Genomic DNA, 13,058 nt, shown 5'->3' with positions numbered 1-13,058 from the left:
TTTTTTTTTTTTTTTTTTTTTTTTGACTTTCTAAAATAACGTGAAATGTTCAGATGGGTTTTGTCCCAGCTTGATTCCTTCAATTTTACAGAAAAAGTCCTTTGATTTTTCTTAAGGTGTGGAAAATAGGAAACTCACTTGCCTTCAGGCAAATACCCAAATGTTTTGGCACAGTTTGATAACTTAAGAAATATATCACTTGATTCTCATGCCTTCCATTGAGCAAGACTTTAAATTCTTAATTAATTGCACATGGGTGGACAACCCTAACCACCTACGCACAAAAAAAAACCTTAAGGAGTTTGTGAACTGAGTTATGTAAAAACATGCACTGGAATCACTAATACGTCAGAATTCCCACTCTCAACAATATCAGTATCAACCTTGGCTTGTACATTCTTCCCAGGGATATGTGGCTGCATGAGTAAGTTTTTAGCTATTCCATGTGCCTTTTTTTCAGCGCTGTTGATGTCCTCAATGTAAGGCACTCTGCCTTATGAATGGGAACAAGCTACTATACATCAATACTTTCTGGAATGCAGCCAGATAACATCCTCCCATGCAGAATAAAATAGGCACTTGACTAATGACTTGCTGCAGCAGCATATTTGGCATCACATTCTGGCTCTGCTCAGAGCTCCAAAAATAAAAACAATATATCAATAATTGTGACATATATTCTCACACTCAGAAAAACATGCACTGTGTATTATATCTTTATCAGATGTAACAGGCCCATTAAAGCTAATAAACATTTGCTCACTACGTAAAGACTTTTTCTTCTTCAAAACAACAACTTGGAGAGGTAAGAAGTTGGGAAATGACAAGATACAGTGATAAAAGTAGAAAATTATCAGAGCCCCCCCACTAATATACATGTATTCAAAACAGCACCCCCCTGTCTGATGGAAACCAACACGAGTTTGCTGATAAGGCCAACATTTTACTTGGAATTTTTCAATCTGAGCAGAGTATTTACCATCAAATTCAGAATTAGTTTTAGCTGTGGTAAAAAGGCCTACTCATTGAACTCTGGGAAGCAGATATTACTAAATAGGTCTGAACATTTGTTTTGCAACCAATCATACTTCTAAGTAGCTAAAATCAGTACAACTTACTACTACCCTGTTGTCCATATCTGCATTGTGAAATCTAGAAATGGTGCCTCATAAGGACAAATAAAATACACCACAAAAATCCCTAAGTAGGGACTGCCAGCAACAGTTCACATTCACCTACATGAATCAGAGATTCGGTTTAGGTTGGCATGGACCACTGGAGGTCAGCTGGTTCCACACATCAAAACCATGGTGGTGGCACAGTTTGGTTCCATCACCACACCATGGCCAATTTAGAAGTTTTTGAATATCTCCAAGGATGCAGTTCACACAATCTCTTTGGCCAACCTATTCCAACATTTGGCTGCTCTAATTGTGAAATTTGTTTTCCTCACTTCTAATTGGAATTTCTCTTGCTGCAATCTGCAGTATTCTTTCTCCTCCTTTCACTGTGTATCTCTAAGAAGAGTCAGGGTCTGTCTTCTCTTTTCCCCCCCCTATAAAATAGCTGAAGACAACGATAAGACTTTGTCTCCTGTCTTCAAACTGAGCAAACTAATTTAATCAGTCTCTCCTAGCATGTGCTTCATCCCTCTAAACATCTTCTTGATGGTCCTTCACTAGACTTGCTCCAGTATTTCAGAGTCTTTCATGTGCAGGGGACCCAGAACCATACACAGCAGTCCACACACAGTGTTGTAAGTGCTGAGCAGAGTGAAATAATTATTTCTTTTGACTTGATAACTGTATTTTTAACAATACAGCCTAGTATGTGGGGTCAGACTTCTTCACAACGGGGAAACCACTGGCTCAGGTTCAGCTTGTCCACCAAGAGAAGAACCGCTCTGTATTCTCCACTCAATCTGCTTCTGAATATTCTTGGAGGCAGCATTTTGACTTGGAGGAACCTTTGGCCTACCTGAGGATGACAGGTTTCAGCCTGTCAGACCAGCTCTGTTTAAAGATTACGAGAGCAAACAAGTCTGCAAGTTTGGACAGAAAAGTATCTCAGATGAGGCACATTTTCAGTCAACTGGTGAATATTTTTGCACTTTGCCAATATGAATTCTTTCCAATCTAGAAGTTAGGCAGATGGATACTAAGGCATTTTTGGTATCCTTTTAAATAGGAGTTGTAATAAAGGCTTTGTGGCATTAATTTTACAGAATTTCATATTGAGATTTTGCATCTAAGTATTACCTCATTGTAGAAAGGGAAACTGAATATTGCTTTCTCTGTATGGCATTTTTCTTCCTAAAGCTTCAGGATAGATTTTATGTTTCAAAATGTAAAAAACTCCAGTTTTGTTGGATCTCTGCTGTGTCCTACTTCTAGTGTTCTGTCTCTTATGCACCCTACAGTGTATCACAGCCTCTCATCAGATCCTATCTAAATGGTCTGGGCAGGCCCTACGCAGCTTAAAGTCTGTTGCTCAGAAAATGAATGACAATTTGATTTGGAAGCCCTAATCAAAACACCTAAACACAACCTGAAAGGAAACATTCACACCATGAACTTGCTGCTATGGGGCACAGAATAAGCATCAGGAACCCTTCTGATATTACAATAACTTTTAAATGCCAAGAAAAATCTCAGCCAAAATCTGTCTCACTCATTAGCCTACCTCCAAATATCTCACTCATTACTCCCACCTCCAAATGTGCTGTCTTCCTTTCTTCTCTAAGCCTCAGAAAACCTTCCTACAGAAGTCTGTAAATAGATGCTTATATTCTTTTGCTAGAATGATGGGATGGATACTGAGGTTGCATCAGACAGTGCACTCTGTAGCAGCAAATTAGGCAAGACAGTGCAACCAAAGTGGGAGGTTTCCTCATTCCAGTGTCAAGGAAGCTGCGTGTTCCGTCAAGCTGCAGCTTTATAGTTTCAAGTAGTCCTCTGAAGTCTTGTTTGCTAAACACTATTCAGACTAGGAGTATCTTCTTGATTGTTTGGGGTTTTGTTCTTGCTGCCTAGAGTAGCAATCATCAACATCAGCCAACAAACGTTTCATGAATATTCTCCGTGAATTCATTCATTCACATTCTAAGCCAGGCTCTTGGGCTTTCCAGAACCAAAACTCCACTGGCAGCCCACAGCAGCCGAATCCAGACCAAACAATTTAAACCATAGATTGTCTTTTGTGAACTGCACCTTATAGGAACACACACATATTGCCAAAGCAAAAAAAATAATAAATAAAATCTGCAGGCCTCCACCCCAGACAAGATCTTTAACTATCCTGCTCTTCCCCTATCTTAACTCAATGGCATCTTTTTTTTTTTTTTTCTTTTTTTTCTTTTTAACTGCCAGAAGTGATGAGAAATTAACCATTTATTCATTATCTGCTTTCTTTAAAGACAAGATGATCAGTGTCCCTCTTGCTCTCCACACAGAAGCATGATTTAGCAGGGCCCAAGGTCTATTTGACATACTACAACCTTTTTTGAAAGGATATTCAGTCCCTCTGTTTTACTGAATTTGGCATATATGACCCTAACTCCTGCATGGCATAAAAGCCCCAAGCTGTCTTGCAATGTAGGAAGGGTGATCACTGAAATGTTGTGAATTGTAATGGTGCACAGGGATCTTTCATACTGTGACAATTTGCACAGCTACACTCCAAATCACTAAGTAGAAGGCAGTTCTGGACAGATGGGTTCAAACAGAAATACGGTCTCAAAACATGTTGTTTCTTTGAACTTCAGGAAAATACTCCGATCTGAGTTTTCCATTGTGCCACTGCCCTTTGCCCATATTATAAAAGTAATGGAGTTATGCCTGTTGTCACTAACACACTGGTATGTTGGATTTGTTTAAAGAATCCTGCGTAGGACACTCAATGCACTGGAACTGTCAACAAAGGAAAAGATGGGCAGGCAGAGGGACCTTCTCCCTCTCACCATGACAGCAAATTTGACAGTAACTCAGTTGGATACACATTGCCTGTGAACTCATCACTTCTCATTGCAAGGCCATGGAATACAGTATTTTTGCTCCTTTCTTCACATCACATTGTTTCCGAGCACCAGACTGGTAGACCTTTAAAGGCAGAAGAACAGTGAAAGGGTAGGAGAGCTTCTGGGCTGTGTGTGAAGGTGAGTGTGGGTATTCACATAAAAGACACACTTTTCCAGTCACTACTCCCACAGAGCAGTTTGAAAGGACACAGTGCATGGCCCTGTTAACCAGCATCTCCTCTGCCCACAGCTAGTGACAGGGGTCTCAAAATTTTCAGGACAATAGGAATTCAGCATTTCAGCTACACTGGTATGAATCTTTTGGAATACTCCCAGTGGAATTATTGTTATTATTATTATTATTATTATATTTTTGCATGGGAATTATGTTCAGCTCTAAGAGTCAATATGGCAATAACAGATCAGCAATAAGTAACCACCTTACTGAGTCACACCTTGAACTCGCTAATGGAGATGGAACAGTTAATTAGGCAAGGGGATTAGTCAAAGAACAATACATCTCCTTTATCAACACAATCCATGCTATGACTCTCATTGCCCTGTATGTCTGACCTTCATGCTGTGCAGAAGACATTCTTAGTGACACTACACATGGGCAACACCTTCTTCTAATTACCTTCTACAAGGGGGATTTCATCATCAGGGCTCCTGCTCACTGTGTGTATATATATATATATATATATATGTATCTGCACCCACAGATGCATGAATACGCATTTAAGCTAAGTGTTCTGGAACCAACCTTGGAGCACAGGCTGGCTGTGAAACAGGTCAAGAAACTATGTCTGCCATGAAGATAACAGGCACTTTTGTGCTCCTCACCCTGGCAGTTATTTGCTTAGCAAGTGAGTAGCCCTTTTTTATTTCCTAATATATTATAGTTCTAATGTTTGAGTACTTCAGACTTCTCAGTCTACTAGGATAGGTAGCAGTGGTTGCTGGGCTGGGGTGGCAGAAAGAAAGTGAAATCTTATGCTTGTGCATTTGTTAGTAAGCACTATTTCACCAGCTTTACAGTTGCCAACTTGGGCAGATTAAACTTATTCCTTTATGGTGGTGTGAATCAGAGCTGCCTTCTGCACTGTAACTAAAGAGTGAACTGCAAAGTCTAGATACTAAAGCAGTTTTTTTACCCATTCATTTCTTTCTTTGATCTGAGTGCGTTGCTCAGAGCTGATGAGATCCTTCTCCTGCCACACTGAGTAAGCAGGAGATGGTTGATTATACACTAGCCGTAAAAGATGCTGTGAATAACCTCCTTTACTAATTTGCTAATTTGTCAGGACGGAGATCGCTTTGAGGTGCAAGTTGCTCTAAGGTAAAATATGGAGCTTGGAGGAATTTCTTGAGTAATTTACTTGTAATTCACTTGATTATTTATTTTTTAGAGCAAAAACTTTCAGGAAAAAAAAAAAAAAAAAAGAAGTACATTTAGAATAACTGAACATGGGGAGTGCAAGTCTTCTCTGCTATTAGTATAATCTGGTCCGATAGCCATATGAATGTTAAGTAAAATACAGGGAATTACTAAAACAAGACTGAAGTTATGAAACATAACCTTTTTCCATTTGAATGGCTCAGAAAATTTTGTTTTGAAAATCATCTCAAAATCAAATTTTTAATGAAAATTTACAGTTTCCATGATATAATATGCTTTTGATGAAAAATAGTCTTTCAAGCAGTTTCATTCATTGCAATGGCAAAAAACAAACAAACAAACAAATATTGCTTTCATAAGAATTCCAGCCAATCCATTCCTTGGATGCTCTAGCTTATCTTTTCTGCTTTAAAACTTTGTGGATCAATCCTTTTTGAGCCAGATCTTTTTCACCTTAACTCCCAAATACATAGTGGGTACAAAAAGATTACCAGAGAGAAAAAATAAATAAATAAAAATCTTAATGTGTCTGTGGACATAGGTTAAATTTGATCTGATTCCAGAATCATGAAAATTCAGTAAAGCTTCTGATGACATTGACCAAAACCTGACATAGTGAATAATTTATGCTAGTTTTCTTTACTTTGGGTGACTTTATTTGATCAGAAGATGTAAAGAGGTCCATGGAAGTGAATTTTAGTGCAAAGCTGAATGTCAGCTGAATCCTGATTCAAACCAGCTGTACTTAATCAGAAAAATAAGAGCTAGAGCTGTATTGCCTTTTATATTACACTGCATTTTCTTCCTGCTTCTTCTGTACAGAAAACCACTGCCTAATAACTTCTATCCTTTTGAAGCAACAGAATGACAATTACAGGACAGGAGAAGAACAAAATACATTCCTAAGGAAAGTAACAAATGTGTCACCATAGTGGAGACATGCCAGTGTTACTTGATTACTTTCTGGGAGGTGTAATTATCATTGAATAGCTATTTTGAAGGAGCTTTTTGAAGCCCCACCTGAGATCAGCACTCCATTATATTAGATGCCATGCATATACAAAACAGGAGCCAATCCTTCTCCAAATAGTTTGGATTCCATATTGATTGGCAAGGGAAAACAATTTTTAAAGTGGTACTATGATCCAAATTTCATTATCATCCTAATCTATATATTTAGCATTATATTTTAATGAAGATATTATCCTCATTATAAACAGAAGATCGAAGTATAAAAGGACAGCATGACTTGCTTACAGCCACATATTATTTTTTTGGTAGACCTGGGAATTAAAACTCACTCATGTCCAACCAGTTCACACTGAAGAAGATGGGCCATTTAATGTAATGTTGACTCCTGGGTCTTTAGTCTTTCTCTGATGAAAAAGGGAACAATAGGCTCCATTCCCTCTGACGACAAAGGCTGTTCTAGCTGCTGACACAGATTTCTAAGGAAAACAATGCAGTAAGACCCGCTTGTTTAATAGGTCCTGACACATGTATCTTATTCAACCCTGAAAAACTATGTCACTATTTACTTTCAAGAAGGTAAGAGACTTGGTGTTGCTGGAAGGGCTGCTGCTGATTAAACCACCCCAGTTGCAAATGAATATTTACAACAGTGCATTTTATTTTATCTTTTGTGATTCTGTTTATATTGCAGATGCTGCCAAAGAGGATGTGGTGAGTAATTTTCTCCTTTATTTCTTGATAAAAATACATAGTTTGTAACAACAGTGCACAGAGAGATTGATGAGGTCAGAGAAAACATACTAAACATTAATTAATTGCAACCAAAGTAAAAAAGAAATCCCTGAGGCTGAGATACATGGTTTCCATATAGTTGCCCTGACACCTTCCAGAGGTTTGTTTGTATGATGTAATCTAGGCAAGGCAAAACTATAAGCCAGAGAAATTGAGATTTTTTTTTATATATTTATCTGGTGACATTATAAGGCTTGCTTGGTGATTCTCAGAACCTAAATCATATACCTAAAGATTTTAATTTATCCCTGATTATGATGGAGCATCCATCCTGGTGTCATCCTCTGAAATAAATGAGCCACTAAGTAATACAAGTCCGTGCTCAGGTGACCAGAGACAATTCCTTGAGGGGTCCAGCGGACAGCAGCAGCGTATGGAAATCCACGCATGAACACACACAGAGCATGGCCCCAAACTAGCACAACATACACAGCATCCAGTGCTTGAACCTACACAGCCATACACTCTTTTCCAGGAAGAGACTGTTCCACTCTCCCATTTTACGAACCATTACATGCATATATGAGGCAAATTCACCCAGTTTCTAGCTTTTTTATTAGTTAGTATTTGACCAGTTTTAAACTGAGAGGTACAACTACAGAGATTCCCACCCATGCCACTGCCTCAGCTGGGTTGTGTAGTGGAATCAGCTGTGTCAGGTTTCTGACCTGCCTTTGTGATGAGGGTTAGGTGTGTTGCCTCCTGCTTTCCAGCGCAGTGTTTGAAATGCTTTGGAGAAAAGGGAAATGACCAAATGTAGGAAAAATCTAGGTTGACTTTTCTTATGGGACACTGGATTTGAGCCTGTAATACCTAAAAGAGTGATTGGTTAATGAACCTTTTGCCAGAGGAGCTAACTCAATCTGCCAGTCTTCGCTGCAGCCATGGCACAGGCTGCTGGAGGAGCTGCCCACACACAGTTTCTTGTTCACCACTCTCGTGGAGACTGTGGACAAATACTGGTGTAAAAATAATCACATAATCTGCAATAAATTCCAGGTTTTGGTTGAAGTAAACTCCTCCTTTTCACTAGGAGGTAGAACGAAGGGGAAAAAAATCAGGCCATAAGAAGAGAACAGCAAAACTAGGTTCTGTTTTAAATACTTATGTTTATAACTTATTTTTGATAAATATTTAGAAAGGACAAGTTTCAATCGTAGTTTCCCTGCAAAGACTAATGTTTCAAATTCTCACTAGACTGGCAGTAAAAAGAGCTGAGCCAATTTTAGCTACAACAGCACATAAGAAGAGAGGTGATTTCCAAGGCAATGAAATCCAGGCTTTCAAGGACAACAAATAGCACATTGAATAGAATATGCGAACTGCACAAAGAGCTCTTTGTTCATCAAATACCAGGAATGACATTAATTTGACAGAAGAAGATTGAGCTCCAGAAACAGGACAGGAGCTCTTTTAGTCATTTATTTTATTAGTTTGTACTCTCATTTTTATATACAAGTCTGTAATAAATATGGTTTCACTAAGAGCCTTTCAACAATTTGTTTTTACGCTAATACTTACCCAGGGATTTACCTAATTCTGCCTGGCCAGGTCTCTTCACCAGTGTAAAAAGCGTCATAAATCGCTATTATTTTTTCCAGTGATTACATTTTTATTTAGACAGACAGCAAAATCCCCAAAGGTGCTCACTGACTATCAATGGCTATCACTGACTGCTCAATGGCTATCTGACATTGGTAGCATCACACACATCTGTCAGAAGAAACATTCCTTCTTTTGAGGATTAAGCTCAGCTATCGTAGCTGGTAGAGCACAACTGACCGTGCTTCTCTACAGCAGCTGACAACCTTATCATAGATCAAAAAAAACATACATATCCATTATTTATGTAGGTGAATAGAGAATGTGAGAAAGATGTATTCCATCTTTAAAAAATGATACTGTATTTGCAGGTAGACTGCAGTGAATACAAGAGGTTAGAGAGAGGAAGACCTATTTATTGTGAAAAACTCTACCAACCTTTTTGTGGCTCTGATGGGAAAACATATAACAACAAATGTTCCTTCTGCAAGGCTGTCCTGTAAGTAACATACTAAGTAATGACTCCCAAATAAGCTAAATTCTGAGTTCTCTGGTATTTCCACTCCACCTAAATGCTGTCATTCTGTTCAGGATCTGTGTCTTTGCTTAAGAGGCTCCATTCCTTTGCCTCTTTCCTTATCTTTATAGATTAGTTGCTTCTCCCACAAACAAGAGTCAGTTGATCTAAACAGATGACCTTGGTATTTGTGTGAGCAGCACACATATTCCTATACTAGCAGGAACTGGAGGTTGGACGATAAAAGAGTTGACTGAGCCACCTGTGGCTAACAAGGCATCTGGGCCAAATCAAGTCATACAAGAATTCAAAAGTTGTATTGGACATATCAGAAACTTTTCTTGCTTTTTATGTATATAACATATTTTTTAAAAGAAAGTGTTTTATAAATCCGTGCCTTCTTGTCTGCTGCAAATGTTTATAGCGTCTTCTTTGTTAGCACTTTGTCGGCTGAGGACTTCGTAGAGGTTTTAGCTCATAATGTTAAGTTTACTATCTTCAATGTCTATGTCCTTCCCTTCTTTTGCAGGAGAAGTAGAGGAGCCTTACATATGAAGCAAGAAGGTGCATGCTGAATGAAATCTGTGGGACGGAGAAGAATGCTGAGAACAGCTTTTCACTGCCTTATCACAATCTCTTAATTTAATTTCTTTCACCCTGTCTGTCCTAATGATGGCAAACAAAGCTCAAAGTAGACTTTTCAGCTGTGCGCTGTCATTTGTGCTTCCCTCTGATCCAGAGTGCTGGGATTGACAGTTCTGTACTCCAGTTCAGGATTCTCATGAGCATTCCTGTTTCTCTAACAAATTGGTTTCCACATGAGCACTTCATTATATATTTGTCTCCATAGTGAAAGTTAAACCTTCTTACATTGCCACTTGATTTTAGTGCAAGTATTGCCTCTGCTCTCCTCGTTGGTGAAGTGTTTTCTCTCATTTACCCAGAAACTTCTGCATACACTTCTTTTCAAAGGCCTCAGCTTTCCTGGGAAGTGTTTGGACTCTTCCAGTTTTGTAGTTAAATTTTAAATTCTCATTTTTCTTTTAACTTTGTACAATTCTGATTCATTTATGTTTAGCTTCTTAGTTTGCATGTTTATTACAATAAATGTAGACTCTTTTTATTTTTTTGTCCGTGGCAACCTTTATAAAGAATAAATATATTGTATCTGCTATAAAGGAGATGCTTCCCAAATCAGAGAAAATAATTACAGAGCTGAAGCCAGGGCAGTGTGTTGGCAGAGCTAAAAAAGCCGAAGTACAGAAGACAAAAGTTGTAATACTAGCAACATGCACTAGATGGCCCCATGATATTGGAATTTACTCCGCAATCTGGCTATTTTTTTCCCTCAAATGAAACAAATCCCCAAGTCTGTAAAAGAGGATAAGCCTCATAGCAGTGTCTCTGTTAAATCTTGTCATATAAACGTAATCATTAATGATTCTTTTAATTTATGATAAATTGGCTGCTTTCAGACCTGGAGAAATTTCTGTTCTGCTATTACATCCATATCATTGTTAAGTTGGTTTATGTCTTTTACACGTGAATAGGTAGTCAAGGGAACACATTTTCCAGGATTAAAGTTTATGAGTGATTGACCTTGCTGGGATTACACCTGAAGAAAATTTTGGCAGTGGAATGTGGGTATCAGTTAGGCTGAAGTGAGACTCATACTGGACAGACTGGAAAATGAGAAAGGAAACTTATGTCCTTGCCTTTGAAGGCAAGATACCCAAAAGCCTAGCCATGCCACTGCTGGCTGAATATCACTGTAGTATCAGGCTGGTTGAATTCTGTGATAGAAGGATCAAGAGGATTTGTTGGTCCATTGGATCTGTTATTTCTCTTGGCAGACCTGAGGACGTTGTTCTCATTCTTTGTACAGGAGAAGAGGATTTTGGACTTTTGCCATCCTGGTAATGACCACATAAACAGTCTTTCACAGGCTACTTCTCTACCAAAGAGTTAAACATTGCCAGAACACAGCCGTGAGCACTGAAACTCCATCATCTTTACTTTGAAGTTGTTAGCATAGCACTGGCATGGTCCTGTCTTGGATCAAAATTCTTCCCAACAGTTCTCAGGCATGTCTTGGGAGGCTGAGGGTCACTCCCAGACAGGAAACCGGATGAAGTTTTGGAAACTAAAAGTGATTTCATAGCATAGATGTGCCTGGACTCAACTAGCTGCCCTCTGCATGTGAGAGGCTCTGTTTAATTTGCTATTACACACAGATGTAAGCCTAGTCTTTAGTTTGATTTATAACATGAATTGTTTGAACAATTTTTAAAGTAAATGCCTGTTAAACTCAGTAAATGGATGCAAAGCCTCTGGTATGTGATGTTGATTGTGCTGATTCTAGCTACTAAACAAACTACAAAAGTCAAAGTGGATTTGAAATTCAACATTTCTTTTTCATCCTGACTTTGGTTCTCTAACAACTGAAAAAAAAAATACATCACACAAAACAAACTGTGGGATAAAGGGGGTCTTAATCTCCAAGAATACCAGATGTCTTTTCTCTTTCATGTAAACCTGCTGCCTTTCACATACTCAGTGGACAATTTGGAGGAGACCTTTCAAGCTCAGAGAACTCAGAACACAAAATATTAACAGTATCTTTTTGGGAAGGGAAGTTTAGAGTTCAACAGCAGTAAAAGTTGTGTTCTCTTGATCACCTTGGCTGGGAAAATCCAGAAGAAAGATAAAACTGAAAACAACAGAAAATTAAAGGAAAAAATGAGAAGAAATGCTAAAGTAAATATCTCTAGAAAGATGGAGTGCTATATTCCAACCAAACAAAAAATAAATCTGCATTTTTATGTCAAATATGACTAAATAATGAGTGAATTTAACAAGAGGTTTCTTTTTTTTTTTTTTTTTTTTTTTTTTCTGACTGCATTTCCCTTAAGCATTGCATTTCTTGATAGCAATAACTGCTGAATGCTAAGTAAACCCTGGCCAGCTGGATTACTTAACATTTTTAAATGCTATTTCTGTTTACTGCTGTGTCCCATGAAATCATAGAACAAGAGTGAGGTTTATCCTCCACTGCGGGAAGTTTTAGAGTCATTTCTAAGGGATAGTGGTGCTCATAGTACATTAAAAACCTCCTTATCACTGGAGAATTCAGTGGCCACTGAAACTGATGGGGGGCTATCTATGACCTTGGCTTTAACTTATCTTTGAGAAAGGAGAAAATTGGCATGTTATTTTCTAAGTTACGCACAAGCAGAAGATACTCATTTTGATGTCCCATTAAGGTTATCAGTTTAGAACAACATTCTTAGCCAAGGGCCAGGATAAAATTGGAAACTTAAACATTCAGACTAATGAAGATGGATGAAAGGTTTCTGCACAGACCATGGTCCTCTCCTCTTTGAAACTGAAGTCAAGATTAATTAGCAACTTCATGTGTCAAAGGATGGACTCCTGCTCTGAATGCTGGATCACACAAGTTGCTTGTGTGAGGAACAGAAAGCTCCTAGAATGAGGACTGCGGTGACTCTTTTCATGGTACCTCCCAGGCTGTGGTTCTGCTTGGTGTATTTTTCTCAATAAACTAAGACTTTATGTGCAGTATGGGTAGGGAGAAAAGTGGTGGAGGGGCTCATCTCCAGAGGTAAGCATTAGGTGCGGGTTGCATCTTTTTATCTTCTCTCTGAAATAAAGATGCTAGAAATCCGTGTAATTCTAATATGAACAAAAAAACATGATTTTTTTAGTCATTTAGTTATAGTGTGGCTTTTCTTTTTTCTCTTTTCTTTTTCCTTCCCTTTCCTTTCCTTTCCTTTCCTTTCCTTTCCTTTCCTTTCCTTTCC

General features: G+C 38.4%; 1 protein-coding gene across 1 annotated transcript; it reads left to right on the top strand.

Annotated features, from left to right (window-relative positions):
• Positions 1–4,676: 4,676 nt before the first annotated feature.
• On the top strand, positions 4,677–10,172 carry LOC118173934 (ovomucoid-like). Its single transcript, XM_035338899.1, has 4 exons — positions 4,677–4,881; positions 7,078–7,097; positions 9,092–9,219; positions 9,767–10,172. The coding sequence occupies exons 1-4, from the start codon at positions 4,818–4,820 to the stop codon at positions 9,810–9,812; spliced, it is 258 nt and encodes an 85-aa protein (XP_035194790.1). The 5' UTR covers positions 4,677–4,817; the 3' UTR covers positions 9,813–10,172.
• The last annotated feature ends 2,886 nt before the right edge of the window (positions 10,173–13,058 follow it).

Source organism: Oxyura jamaicensis, chromosome 13, assembly GCF_011077185.1.
Source record: "Oxyura jamaicensis isolate SHBP4307 breed ruddy duck chromosome 13, BPBGC_Ojam_1.0, whole genome shotgun sequence".
NCBI classification, from domain to species: Eukaryota; Metazoa; Chordata; class Aves; order Anseriformes; family Anatidae; genus Oxyura; species Oxyura jamaicensis.
This window is presented reverse-complemented; position numbering and strand designations above follow the sequence as displayed.

Coding starts and splice junctions, on each gene's coding strand:
- LOC118173934 (XM_035338899.1), top strand. CDS start 4,818: ATGTCTGCCATGAAGATAACAGGCACTTTTGTGCTCCTCACCCTGGCA. Junction 7,098..9,091: donor ATGCTGCCAAAGAGGATGTG/GTGAGTAATTTT, acceptor CTGTATTTGCAG/GTAGACTGCAGTGAATACAA. Junction 9,220..9,766: donor TCCTTCTGCAAGGCTGTCCT/GTAAGTAACATA, acceptor CTTCTTTTGCAG/GAGAAGTAGAGGAGCCTTAC.